The following is a 14257-nucleotide window of genomic DNA, read 5'->3' on the forward strand; positions in this document are numbered from 1 at the left end:
TGCTCACAAATTGCGGTAATTGCTCTCGTCTGATGCCATCAACAATGCGTGTCTATCAGCTGAGACTGTGTGTGTGCGAGTGTGTGTAAGTTCAAATTTAGCTGTGAACTACAGCGAACAGCAGCTAGCTTGTTTGAACCGGTCAGAAATTAAAAACTTAGCAGATGCTCTACAAAGTATGCAAGAATTCATGATATTTGTCTTAAGTGCTTAAACTATATCGATAGATAAGGGATATATCTAAGCATATCTGGGAATATAAATTTCTCTCTTTTCTCTTCAAGAATATGCTTCTATTATAGAAATAGATGTCTGTCTATATACTCAAAAAAAAAAAAGAGATAAATTTGATATATTCAACCTAATTTTGTAAGCTGTTCTCTTACATTTTACAATTTCAACTTTTAAAATCAGTCGAATTGTTGACTTTATTATCAGACAGTGATATATCATATGGCTGGATACACATGCAGTTCATAGTATAAAATGTCTGGTCAAGAAAGATACGTCTGCTTTTAAGTGATAAGATAAGTTGATCATATTTGCAGTTTACTTCAATTGTAGCGCTCTCCACATAAGACTACAAATGAGTAATATTTGACTAAATTCTTATAGATAGTTATTCTCATAGACTACATTTGTCTTGATCAGCATAAATACTCTACTCATTAAGGTAATAGAAAATCAATCTGTACTTCTGTAAGGTCAAGTTCTTATAGAGAAACTTGAAACATGAAAAATCGAGCATATTCTTAAATGATCTTCCATATTATATACTATTACTATATTGTATCTTATATATACATATTTATAGATTAAACTTGCTCAAATATATCTCGAATCTCTTATGGATTTCGACTTCAGTTCTAAGCTATCGATTCAACCTCATATGACCTTTAGCTAGAACAGAGTTCAATTTCAAGTAACCCTAATAAAAGACAGCCTTTACATATCTTACTATATCTATACATATGTCACACAATTGCTCAGATACTTGACCCAGTCACACACACAGAGACTACATTTGAGCTCTTTTCATTATTCTTAATCTCTTCTTCTTGCCGATAGCCGATGGGCAAACATGGCAAAGCGTCGCCACAGGCAGGGTCGTCACAGCGACCTTTCGCTTGAGCCGCCGCCGTCTCGAGGTGCGTCTCATCGATTCGCACTGGATGAGACACTGTGCAGGCGTGGCACAGTGCAGAAAATGAGCTTATCTACAGGTGTCGAAATCGTGTTGATAACATGAGAACGTGATGCCAGCTGAGGAGATAATTGTATATGTACTCTACTTTGCTTTAACAAGTCACAGTTATGCAATTGCATACAAGTGGAAATCATGTGGCACATGCATCGCACAGGTAGCACATGAATTAACAGCGGCAGGTGCAAGTCCTTGTGCACAGGTGCTCGAGCACCTGAGGTGCAATCAATTGGCAAGGCAACAAGCAGTCAACATCTAATGAATAATTTACAGAAGTATGTAAAGCAGGTCACTGGAGGGTTTGACAGACTACAACACACTCTGTAAGCGAAGAAGCTATTACGAAAAGTATAAGTATAAGCAAACATAGCTGTTAATTTTCATATATCCAAGTTAGCATACAAAATGTGAGAATAGAAATTGTATATCGATTTTTATCGAATTTTTCCGAGTGTAAATTTGTTTATATTTTAATAAACAACTTAAACCTTCAAGAGATTTTTTTCTATGAGTGAAATAAGTATAGTATTATTTAGTATTACTTTCAACTGAACATATTCATCTTTTGTAATATTTTAATATTAATAGTAATGCAAATTATGATAATAATTACTAACAATATAATAATCTACTTATAATTTCAAGAGTTTTGTTCGTTTAAATTAAATAAGCCTTAACATATCTATAGGGTATTTCGAGAGTCTCTAATCAGCGGCTCAGCTGCTCATCTGTGCTCGAGTTCAAGTAGAGATCGTTGCGGCATATTTGTTATTTTTTATGTCTTTATATAGACAATTGATTAGATTTTTATTGGCATTTAATTGAATTAAAGTGCCGTTATTAATTTGTTGACACACTTTGATTGTGGCACCGGCTAAAACAAGACACGGCACTGGTAAAGCCGATGCAAAAAATTATTTTCCAGTATTTTCCAGTTGCATTTCATTTTCTATTATCGCTGTACGCCAAACGACCAAGCCAGCCAAGAGAGAGACGAAAACAACAACAACAACAACAGCTAATCAGCATTTTGATAGAGTCTAGACCAGCCCCCACATGCAATTAGTACGTAGGTCATAAGTATTCGTATAAAACTCTAGTAAGACTCAAGTCAATAATGCATTAGGTCAACAATATTTCATTCAAATTTACTTAACAGTAGAATTAGAATTCTTCGATAGGGTTTTCAATTACTGTAGATCGGGTCGATCAAGATATTTTTTTTAAGGAATATAAAAACGAAATTATTTTAAAATGGCAGTTCTATGTTGTCAGAGCGTTTTAAATTTATTACAAATCTTTAATCTATCAGAGAATCATTTATCTTTTTATTCATCTATAAATCTCTAACTCCATTTCTTTTCTCCTTCCATATCAGTTATACCCCATTTCAAAAACTTTATGCTGAATCTCACTAAAGTTGAACAACGAAATATTTTCATTTAGTTTTTCACTTACAAGATTTCAACGGCGTTTAATTTCATTTTCTGACTCATAGAGCAAAGCTCATTTGATAATTGATGTATTTATATAGAGTGTACCACATATTAGTAATTAGCATAGCATTTAGTATTTTGCGGTTTACACACTCTAATACTTATGACGCACGAAGAGCATATATATGTATATATATTCGGCAATAGAGACAAGAGTCGAGACAATTTAGCCAATTATTAACTGACTTTATTTGCCTATACTTTCCGTCTGGCTGTATATTAGAACCTATTGAAGCTAACATCATCACATTTTACACATGTTATACACTCCTATAACACGCCCAGCTGGACTATGTTTCATGTTGTTATCTAGAATATTCGCAGCAATAGCAGAGGAAGAGGATTCCGGGTATATCCTAGTCGAGCCCTGCCCACTATAGCATTCACTTATCAATTGCTCCTATTCTATATACTCAAAGTTCTAGGGAACAGCTCTGTATATAAAACAGCAGCCAAATTATCTGATTATAGTTTTAGTCTTGATTTTTTGTGGCTTTGCTTCCCCCTCGCGCTCCCTCTCTGTCTCTCTCTCGCCCTCTCTCTTTTCCTCATCTAAATTGATTCAAATTGAAGGCGCATGACTCAGCATGCGAAACAGTAGTCAGAGGGGCTGTTAGGCAGGGGGCGTGGCTGAATTATGCCATGCCATGCGGCAGCTAAATTATGTTTCGACTTGCAAATGCGACCGATGTGCGTGAAATAAACATATATTACAGTAGACACTCGCAAATTGGAGCAAATTGTTGAACAAAATTAAACGAACTAAGTTTTGAGTTTGTTTATGCATACAGATTGACGAAGATTGATACTAATAATCGATGGAAAAATACTTTGGCTGGAGGCAGATAAACAGTCTAGAAAACCTCGAATATAATTAGTTGCTATCTAAAGGAAATGTGAACAAATAGAATCTTAATAAATGTCTGTGAAACCCATTTTACTATCTATGTCCATACAAACACACAAAGGACACAGCTTAAGGCCATTAAATCAAGGTTTGCTCCGTAATTAAGTCATCGGACCGACCAAAGGCAACTTTTTGATATGATTATCAAAGAGAAGAGAACAGAGGAGAAGTGGAGAAGGAAACTGAAGACAAGTAGAAACAAAATACATTTGCTTATAATTAGCAGGGCATGACGCGCCCCAATGACACCGATTCCGGAAAAAAATGATAAAAAGCTTCAAAGAAAAAAAGTACTCAACAAGCAAAAGAAGAGCGAGAGGCGAAGAAGAAGAAGTAGATAAAGAGAGAAAGAGGGTTGTTTCTATTGGGTGTCTCTTTGGACTCGGACTGGGTCTGAGATTCCAATGGTAAAAACATGTTTCCACTGAATCTGAGGCGTATTGGGCACGGAGGCGTGGCAGTATGTCGATTGCATGCCAACAGTGGACAGAGAGAACAGCCCTCAGCTTGCTGGAAATGTACCGGTTATGTAAGCCATAATACGAGACAAAAAGCAACAACAACAACAAAAAACTTTTCCAATCTGGAAAGCAGAAAGCTTTCAATTATAGGCAACGCCAGAGCGCCAGAGCAGGCGCACTAGAGCAGGCCGACTGGAAAGAGCAGCTGAGCTTTGCGCATGAACCGAGCAAAGAACGAGCAACAACAAAATGTGCACGTAAGCGAAAGTGGCGGCCAGGTGAATGCGAAGAGTGCGCTACCTATAAAGCAATTCAAATTAAGCCGATCAAACACGAGCCCTCAATCCGAATGCCAACGAGCACCACACCTGAGCTGACACGGAGAGAGCAGTGAAGAGAGTGCACGGCAAAGAGAGACAGAGAGAGCGTAACGAGCAAGCGAACGAGCGAAAGAGAGCTAATGAAAAGAACATTAAAAAAACCAGCTCGCTGCAAAGGCACACTGGGCCAACTTCATATTATTGATCATGCTAACAACAAGAACAACAACAACAACACCAGCAACATTAAGCTGTGTTAGATAAACCATCCAATAGGATTAGATGAAAAACACTGCAACGTCTCCACCCAATTTACACTTGCAGACTACCAGAAAAACAACAACCATAAACAAATTAATAAGCCTGGCGTCGCCTAAGGGCGTCGGCTTGCAGCGTACACTACCAACAAAACCAATAACACACTGACACACACACACACACACACTCACACACACGCATATTAGAGTTTCGATTTTTCCATTAAAAAAAAAAACGCCCGCTCAGCACTGTTGTTGTTGTTGCTCTACCGTCAAACACACACCTCGAAAAACTCGAACACAGTTTTAGCCACATTTCAACTGGACTTTTGCACATTTTTGTACTCACACTTATCATAATATATGTTAACAATTGTTTGCACTATTTTTTAGCCTTAATTAACTTAGTTTTATTATAAAATTTAAGTTTATTTATTGCGCTCAGCTCACCTCGTAATCCGACCTTAACGCCATGTTTTATCGATATAAAATTTCCTATCGATTGCTGAATGTTAATTGCTGCTGTGTTAACAGCGCTGTGTTATTCAGCCAGCTGAAATGCGCTCTTAACAGACGTCAAATTTGCGTTAACAGAAATTGAGAACAATTCATGCATTTACAATATTTTTTATAAAACACATCTAAACTAACATAGTATAATAAAGTTTCAGGGTTATGCGCTTGGTAAACTTGCATTTAAATTTGTAAAGCATTATTTTAGGCTGCATTCGTAACAGCTACAGTTAACAGATACAGGTGCTGCCGGAGTGCTAAAACAAAATACTGTCATATAACACGTTCTTCACACTGTAAACGCCAACAGCAAAAGCTTAACGTTTGCTGTTAAGTAATTTAAATTTGAAGTTAAACCGGGCTTTGTTTATTTGATTTCTAATAATTATGACACAACTCCAGCGAATACTCATAGCCCAAAAAGGTGGCCGCATTGAAGGGTATCGCACGCGCCAACAGCATCCAACTGCCACGAAAAATACTCCGCCAGCCATACGCTCTATAGTTGACCTGAACACAATGCATTATGCCTCGAAATTTATGATTCTCATCCGCTTGCATTATGGTTTTGACCACATCGAAGGGTATCACGCACACCCACGACAGCACGCCCGCCCAAGCGCCGGCAAAAGTGGTAATCAGCAAGTTGATATTAATTGCATTCGATGCCTTCCGATGCTTGCGTACAAAATCCGAATTTTCCATATAGCGCGACGCATGGCGATAGACCAGCATATAGATGCCATATGGCAGCACATCTCTACGAATCGGAAATATATATAATAGACTTAGTCTAACTTGAGTTCCCGCCACTCACCGGCACATCATGGGCAAGAGTCCGCGATATAAGCCCGAGATGCCGTCGTTCTTCACTATGCGCTTGAAGGTGCCGAAGGCTGTTCTACGCTGGCCATAGAGGTAGTCGTTATAGTCTGAAGTCCAAGAATTGCCAGAGTAAGCACTGTAGACCTCAACCCCATTCCCATTCTACTTACAGCAATGCGTCTGCAGTCGCACCTTGATCAGCTCCATGGGACACGCGATGAAGGACTGCACGAACCCAGCCACCGATCCGGCCAGGAACATGTTGTGATACTCGAGCTGCTCCCGCTGGTAGTCACTGTGGCAGACGCGTCGCAGCTGCCTCAAATGGTTGCCATAGATGCCGAACAGAATCGAGTTGATCGCGCCCGTCGACATCAGCGGGAAGAGCATGCCCCTGTAGTAACCGTTAATCTTTAAAGCGTTGTCAACTGTTTCCTACCCGAGGGCCAATCGCTTACCCCATTGTTCCGCTTGTAGATCTGATGGATGGCCGTTACGACGGACGTGTTCGATGCCTGCTGCCACGTCTTGATCGTGTCCAAAGGATGGGCCACCAGCACGCCGCAAGCACCTGTTTTTTTTTTTTTTTTTTTGCCACAATTCAAATATAGTCAACAATAATTTTAATTAAAGAAAATACAAGAAATTATAATTAACGGGCGAATTGCCAAGAATTTCAATTGTCTTTCGCCCACTATTTCTATCTCTTACTGCTATTGCTATCTCTATCCCTCTAATTCACTTTCACTCGCTCTTCCTCTCTGCCTTCCTCTATCCCTCTCTTTCTGGCATTATCTAGCCCTCTCCTCTCGCTCCGCTCTCTATTGCGACCGTTAAAAATACGCCTCGGATCATGGGCGCCACACACGTGAACTTGACCGTGACGTCGCTGTTGGCAGCTACAGTGAAAGCTCACTAAAACGAACAGCTAATAACACATGTAAAACTTCGCCTAGTCCAACAAAAACTGTTTAGAACAACAGCATCAATTAGACACAACTCATGCAATTAGCGTCAAACCAACAATTCACTAACTTGGTTTTCACTGTAGCTGTCAGAGCCGCCAACCAGTGTCTTCGCGCGAATGACGCAATATTCGCGCCACATTTAAGACATAAAGCCCTAAACTGAAGGAATCTATGAAACTTACCACCGACACAGCCGGCCACAAAATCACAATAGTTCTCCCACTTCATGGTTCTTCACGTTTTCTAAATGCAGTTGCGCCTTTGGATTATCAATTCCTTTTATTGATTTTTTTAATTTTTGTTGCGGATTTTTGACGACTGCATTTGGCAGCGCGAGCTTTGCGACTGCAATCCAATCGGAGCGCTGTGGTGCATGTCTAAAAGCTTGACGGTTCGGCGAGCTTTGCTGCTGTCAAAGGCTCGATGCTATGAAGTAAGTTGCAAGTTGAATCTGCTATGTTAAGTGATCTCTCACACCCTGGCATGTTGGTAAGCCAAGTGAACTGCTTGTTTGATATGTAGCAGAATATCACTGTTAACTGAATCCGAATATCACTAAATAGTTGCTTTCAATGAGCGCTGTACTGCTTTTTAGCCAACTCCATTTTTTGTACACTGCTTGACTTGCTCTCAAGCTCTGCCTGCTGCAAATGAAAAATCCACGGGCCATGTATATATACATACTAAATGTCATTGTTTTATTGTTGTTGATTGATCTATTTGCCTCTCCGTTGCTCGTGCAGTCGATAGCAACTGCTTAGATTACTGCTTTACCTACTTGCTGAAAGCAACCAACTAAACATATTTATTTTATACATATACATATTCATATATATATATAATTTTTTATATATATTCATTTTCATTTATTTTATCATAATTTCTTTGTATTTTTCGCTTTTTTTGTTCTTTTTGTTTAAATGTATTTAGTTTTGTTATACTCAGCATAAGATTTTAGTTCTTTCTTGTTTTTTTTTTTTTTTTTTTTTTTTTTTAAGTTCTGGGGCGAAAAATAATAAACAGAAAAATTTTAAAAACCTAGAGCAATACGAACCAAGAAAAATCCATAGATAGGTTATATGATGTCTTTACAAGTCTAGAACATAAGAAAATATTTCACATTTTATAATTTATGCAATATGTTTTAATATTTGTTAAAGCGACTTATATAGTTGTTTTTTTTTTTTTTTTTTTGTTTACTTTATGATGCGACTTTATTTTTATTTTTTATGTATATATTTTCTTTTTTTTAGTACAATATTTTTAATTTTTATTTCTTTGTCTCTAAAAGTACTTAACGAGTTTTGCTTAGACTTTTAGCTGGCTAATTTTTTTTGTTTTTTTTCTGTTTTGTTTCTTTAACATGCTTTTGTTTTTATTTGTATAACTCTTTATTTTATTCTTTCTTTATTTATTTTTATACATATAAATACATAAAAACTATATTTAATGGTTTCAAGTTTAAGAAAGCAGGCTAAAAACATTAACTCAAAGCGCAACAGAAAAAAATTAAAAAAATCACAAATAAAAAAAAATACAGAACTCATTATATAGATATACATATATGTATACATATATATATGTGTTCTCATTTATCAGGCATTTTTAACATATATTCTCTGTGTTTTTTTTTTTACAATTCTATATTTAATATATATTTTTAATATTTTATTTTATTTTTATTATTATTATTATTATTATTTTTTTTTTTTTGCATTTTCACTTGGCTTTTCTATGTGAATTTGTAACATTAACTAAGAGAGTTTTATGCGGCTGCTGCTAGACAGGATATAGTAGGGGGCGTGGCATGTGGCATGTGGCTAGAGCATTTTAATTTATTTATACTCATTCAGGAAAGTGAAATGAGTATATATATATTTGTTTCGTTTTTTGCTAAACTTTGATTTGTATAGTTAGTTATGCAACTTCTTTTTCATTAATATTTTAATTTTAATATATATTTAATTTTTTAGTTTTTACTTTATTGCTTCGCTAGAGCTGCATTGGAAAATACTCTGCCATTTGCACATAGAGTTACTTGCCTAACTGATGCAACTTGTGACATGCCAGCAAATGAGTTTTCTTCTTCTTCTTATCCACTTCTTCTACTTTGAGTCTATTGCTTTTGAAATGTTTCAGTTTTTAGTTAATTTACTCTCTTTGTCTCTCTCTAATATAAAGATGCAAAACTTTCCTTTAGATTCATTTATACATATACATATGTATGTATATATGTTTAATTTTCGTTTTTGCACATTTACTTTTTAAGATTTTTAAACATATTTTCATTTGTTTTTGTAACTCTTCATATGTTTTCATATCATATTTTACGTTTCACAGACACAATTTTATTCATCATATATACGGCTGCAATCAAAAAATAATCAACCCAACATCTACATCTAAATTAATAACAATTTATAATCAACTCAATCTTCGTTTCACATACTTTTCAAAATATTGAGCTTATCATCAATTCGTTTCGCTCAACATTTCGTGCTCAATTGAAGTACTATTTTTATGACCGCAGCTGTATATGATGTATATATATATATATATATATATATATATATATATATATATATATATATATAAGTAGTTATATGTATTGGTTGCTGAATTTATGTTTGTTATATTTTGCAACTTTTGTTTAATGCAAGTCTAGATACTTTATTTTGCAATGGGCGTGAAATTAACATATATATATAATAAATTTATATATATATATATATATATATATATATATATATATATATATATATATATATATATATATATATATATATATAATATATATATATATATATATATATATATACATTCAATTATATATATATGCCTTTGATTATGTAAATTTGTTAAATGTGTGTGCTATTGATGAGTTTCTATATATTTTTTAATTTATTTTAGAACAGCGGCTTATTGAAATTATTATAAAATTTTATTTTATTTACTTTTTTATTTTAATTTTTAGTATTTACATAGAATTTGTTGTTTTTCGAAATTGTGCGCATTTTGTTGAAGAGTTTGAAAAGGACAGAAAAAAGTCAAGAAGAGATTAGTTTTTTTTTATATATATATTTATTTTATTATATTCTTGCATTTTAGTTGTGCCGCTGCTCTAAGCATATTTCATAAATATGAAATGCGTGAAAGTTGTCTGTGTGTGTGTGTGTGTTGCCTAGCTCTAGATTTTGCATGAGTTTCAAACTATAAACTAACTTTGACTTTAATTTTTGCTTGTTTATTTCGGTTTTATTTGTTTTGTTAGCCTACAACTGTGTTTTTATACAATGCATAATTTTTGTTTCTTTTTGTTTTTTGAATCATTTTCACTTTGTAGTTTTGTATATGGTTTTTAACTTTAATCTTACAAGAGACGCTACACAAAACATATACACATACATTCCAAATATATATATATATATATACTTGTATATAGATCAGCATTTGATGTATTATTATTATTATTATTATATATGTATATGTAAAAGTTGTTCAGTTTTAATTTTTCTCTTCGCTTGTGATGAATGCCGCTATATATATATATACCATATATATCATATATGTATAGTTTTTAATCCAGTTATCGAATTAGTTTTTCTTTTGTTTTGGAACAGCTGTTTACTTAAATTTCCTTTATGAAAGTTGATGACGGCATGTGCAACACTTAAAGATAAGTAACAAAGTTTATTATTATTTTTTCCATAGTCTACAATATATATATATATATATATACACACACACACATATGCAAGTGTATGCATGCACACGCATTTTATACAAATGAAGTTTTCAGTGGGTTTTTGCCTATATATGTAAGCTGAAAGTTGGACACATACCAGAGACTGCTCGAATTTCGGAATCTTCCGAAATTTATGATATATAGTATATATATATAGTTATATAGTTTATACACATTTAGAATGCCTGTGTGTGCACGTGGAGCGCGAGCGTTCAATAGAAAACGTTAACTAGAGTGTTCATTATGTGTGTGTGTGTTTGTTTTGTCTGTGTGTGCTATTGGGGCAGCTGTTCTAGGCTAGCAACACATTTAGTTGATTTTGTTTTGTTTTGTTTCTCTGCTACATTTATTATTTTATTATTATTTCATTAATAATATTTTCAATGCGTGTTCTTAACATTCATCGAACATTGAGGCTCGCTTTTTTATTTTGCTTCACTTACAAACAATTATACGCTTTATTCAATCCGTTTTGCTTTTCTTTCTTTTAGCTTAAACCTAATTAATAATAATTACTTTTTCTCATCTTTACTTTTTTCTTTTTGCTTGCTCTTGTAATATATATATATATTTATATGTATTTATAATATGTATGTGTGTGTGTGTGTTTATTATTATATTATGTAGAATTGTTGTTGCGCTCCTCTCGTGCATGTAGTTGTAGCCACGCCGCTTGCAAAACTCACAACGTGTCCTGCCGACTTGCTTTTGGTGTCCTTGTTAAACGAGTATACAATTTAGTTTAGTTTTCATATTCATTACTATTATTATTGTTATTATTATTTTGTTTTTAAGTTTTTAGCTCAAGCTGCATTTTGTTTGTTTATAACTATTTAGCGCCAGCTCAACAAACGTTTATACTTAATTCATTTTCTTTGATTCTTTTTAAATTTTATATATGTATATATAGATGCACGTGTGTGTGTATGTGAGGGTGTGAGTGTGGGTGTGAGTGTGTGTGTGGGTGTGCGTGAGCCGGCTGACATTTCGGTGTGTTATAGTTGTTCGTGTTGTTCTTGCATTTAACCGTATTGTGATTGTTGCTGTTGCTCCTGTTGCAGTTGTTGTTGCTGCTATCATTGTTGTTGTGGTTGTTGCTGCTGTTGCTGTTGTTCATCATTTCGTTCCCAGCGCGCTTCGCGTTGCTTCTGCTTAATTGTCTGGCTTCTCTGATTTATTTTTTGCATTGGCTGTCGCAGGATTATTGTCAGCGGCAACGCTGTTGCTGCTATTCGACTGTTGCTGATGAGAGTTGGCTGTGTTTGATGACGAACCCGACGTCGACGCAGCAGCAGCTGACGCCGCCGCGGCGGACGTTGCGCTGTTCGCTGTTGCAGCGCTGCCGCCTGCGGCGCGCCCGCTGGAACGATTTGATTCGAGTTCGTGCAGCTTCTTCCACAGCTCCTCACGATCGCGTTCACGTTTCTTTTCCCTGCAAAGGCAATAACAGAAGTAAAATCCATTAATTTAACAATGACTCGAATTTATTTATAAATTTAATTACTTTTGCCTTTCCGCCTTGTAGCTGGATGTTAGCTCATCGAATAGCTTTGAATTCATTTCCATAAACGTTTTCAATACATTGTAAACTAGCGCAACAATCGTTTGATTCCAATGCTCCTTGCTGATGCGATAGAGCGCCGGGAACATGATGGGCATTATGACAGGATTGTTCTCCTCAATAAGCGACATGGCATATTCGTTATTCCACAGATATAGAGCACGTTCAGCAACCTATACAGATTATTTATAAATGCATATTATTCAATTTGTATATAGATCAGTATATATTTATAGTAAATTACTTGAAAATGTGGACTTGAAACGCATTTGGCTATCTGACGGAACAGCGGCTCCTGTATTTTGACAAACTGTGGCGGATCGATCACATCCAAGATCTCCTCAATTTCACCCAGGAACATCACCTCCTTCTGGGAGCATGTCTTGGGCCAAAATTTGAGCAGGCCACGCACCACCGGCTCGGTGAGGAATGGATCCTTCTCTAGGAATTGTACAATGCAATACGCCAGCTGTGCATGATAGAGCGACAAACACTTGACTTTGTGCAACGGCAACAGGACCTTAACCAAAAATTGTTTGTGTTCTGCCTTCAATGGCAAGGCAAAGCCGTTGATGATGCTGCAACAAAAAGAGTCCATCTATATAGTCCACCGTTCATTGAGAGATCTCATTCGTTTCACTTACCTGCCAAGAATCTCGAGCAGTTCACCAACGCCATTGAAGTGCTCCGTCTCATAGATGAATTTCAAGAATATGTTATTGATCTGTTTTCGTATAAAAGCGCGTAAGCCTAAGAATTTTCCATAGATGCGATGCAAGACCGTCTTCAGAAAGTCCCGCTCTCGCGGATCCTCCGAATCGAACAGCTCCAATAACTGCAAATTTCAATGGTTTTTAATACATGTGTGTGATATCAATTCGATGATTCCGCTTACCTGCAGCACAAACTTTTGATCGATCACACGTTTGCCAATGGTCGCCTGAAAATCTTGGGATTCCAAGAAGCGCAAGAACACCTCGTATACCAGCTGCAAATGGGGCCAAGACGCCTCCAGTGTTGGATCATCCTCCTCTGGATCGAAATCCGGATTTTCACTAGGCGGCAATGTTCGAAATAAATTGCAAGAGATCTAAAATAAAGAAACAAGGAAATTAGAACAGTTTCATTAAAAGGGACCGTGGAAAATGCTCGACGAGGACTGTTACTTGCTGCCCATTTACTTACCATGCGTATTATTTCGGGATAGACCGGCTCCGTAAGCACGCCGCGACCATGTGTTATATAGGTGGATAGATCATTGAGAGCAGCACGTTTGATTTCCTTGCCCTTCAAGTCCGTCACAGGATCCATAAAGTCAAATGATACGCAGCACTGACGTAATTTCCGTATAAACAGCTCCTCCTGTTCGAGGCTCGAGCAATCAGCTAGAAATAAAAGGACGGAAGGACGTGTTTTACTTGTTAAAAGATGGTTCAATTTGTGAGCTTCAGTTGCTTTATTCAGTCACCTTTTAGTGGCGGCAATTGCTGTAGCTCAACATCCTGAGAGTTTCTGTAGCGCGAGGAACCTTGACTTTTTTTACTCTTCTTTTTGAGCGAACGTTTGGCGAACGGGTCGATTCGATCCACAAACGTGCCCGATGACATCTTTTCAGATTTGGGTTCGTTTGTATCGATGGCGGCGGTCTCCGTGGCTGACTGTGTGGTATTCAGCTTGCCGGCTTTGATTCCAACGTTTGACAATTGAGATATATTTTCGGCTGCAGTGCCGGTCGCACGCCTCGCCACGCCCCCACGCACACCCACGCCCTCGCCCACGCCCGCGTCGCCCTCGTCTTCGTCCTCGTCCTCGAAATCAGTGGTGGTGCCGCTGCTGCTGCCGCCGCTGCCGAGAATTGCGACTGGTTTCTTGGTGCGCGTCTTGCGTAGCCAGCCAAATATTTTATGTGTTATGTTGGCGACTTTTGCCGTTGAGTTTGGCGTCTTGCAATCCTTTGTGCCACGTAATGCACGACCACGGCTCTGACTCCTTAACGGTAT

The 14257-nt window shown here is 36.6% G+C and overlaps 3 protein-coding genes across 8 annotated transcripts in view; all 3 read right to left on the reverse strand.

Annotated features, from left to right (window-relative positions):
- Positions 1 to 5230, reverse strand: part of Atpalpha (sodium/potassium-transporting ATPase subunit alpha) — a 32262-nt gene extending 27032 nt beyond the window's left edge. For 3 of the 5 annotated variants that reach the window (XM_018007728.2, XM_018007719.2, XM_018007736.2), the window contains exon 1: positions 5096 to 5209. In XM_018007728.2, coding sequence (XP_017863217.1) covers positions 5096 to 5119 — 24 coding nt within the window. In that variant the 5' untranslated portion in view covers positions 5120 to 5209. Of the gene's footprint in view, positions 1 to 5095 lie in introns of all 5 variants that reach the window. The other 2 variants (XM_089476542.1, XM_018007710.2) reach the window with 2 other exon arrangements.
- Positions 5231 to 5509: 279 nt separating this feature from the next.
- LOC108614040 (methylated amino-acid transporter SLC25A45) lies at positions 5510 to 7618 on the reverse strand. 2 transcript variants are annotated; one of them, XM_018007938.2, is made up of 5 exons: positions 7134 to 7618; positions 6442 to 6554; positions 6154 to 6394; positions 5976 to 6090; positions 5510 to 5918 (listed from the first exon to the last, which is right to left on the reverse strand). In XM_018007938.2, the coding sequence occupies exons 1-5, from the start codon at positions 7177 to 7179 to the stop codon at positions 5537 to 5539; spliced, it is 897 nt and encodes a 298-aa protein (XP_017863427.1). In that variant the 5' UTR covers positions 7180 to 7618; the 3' UTR covers positions 5510 to 5536. The 2 variants fall into 2 exon arrangements, with proteins under 2 accessions (XP_017863427.1, XP_017863437.1); XM_018007948.2 differs by having other exon boundaries at positions 6154 to 6377; positions 7134 to 7161.
- A 1027-nt stretch (positions 7619 to 8645) lies between these two features.
- wdb (serine/threonine-protein phosphatase regulatory subunit widerborst) lies at positions 8646 to 14002 on the reverse strand. Its single transcript, XM_018007885.2, has 7 exons — positions 13726 to 14002; positions 13443 to 13642; positions 13153 to 13347; positions 12902 to 13092; positions 12502 to 12835; positions 12201 to 12430; positions 8646 to 12128 (listed from the first exon to the last, which is right to left on the reverse strand). Exons 1-7 carry the CDS (start codon positions 13862 to 13864, stop codon positions 11849 to 11851), a joined length of 1569 nt encoding a protein of 522 aa, XP_017863374.1. The 5' UTR covers positions 13865 to 14002; the 3' UTR covers positions 8646 to 11848.
- Positions 14003 to 14257: the final 255 nt, after the last annotated feature.

The sequence above is a fragment of the Drosophila arizonae genome, chromosome 2 (genome assembly GCF_054131065.1).
Source record: "Drosophila arizonae isolate 15081-1271.41 chromosome 2, UAZ_ARI_1.0, whole genome shotgun sequence".
Classification (NCBI taxonomy): domain Eukaryota; kingdom Metazoa; phylum Arthropoda; class Insecta; order Diptera; family Drosophilidae; genus Drosophila; species Drosophila arizonae.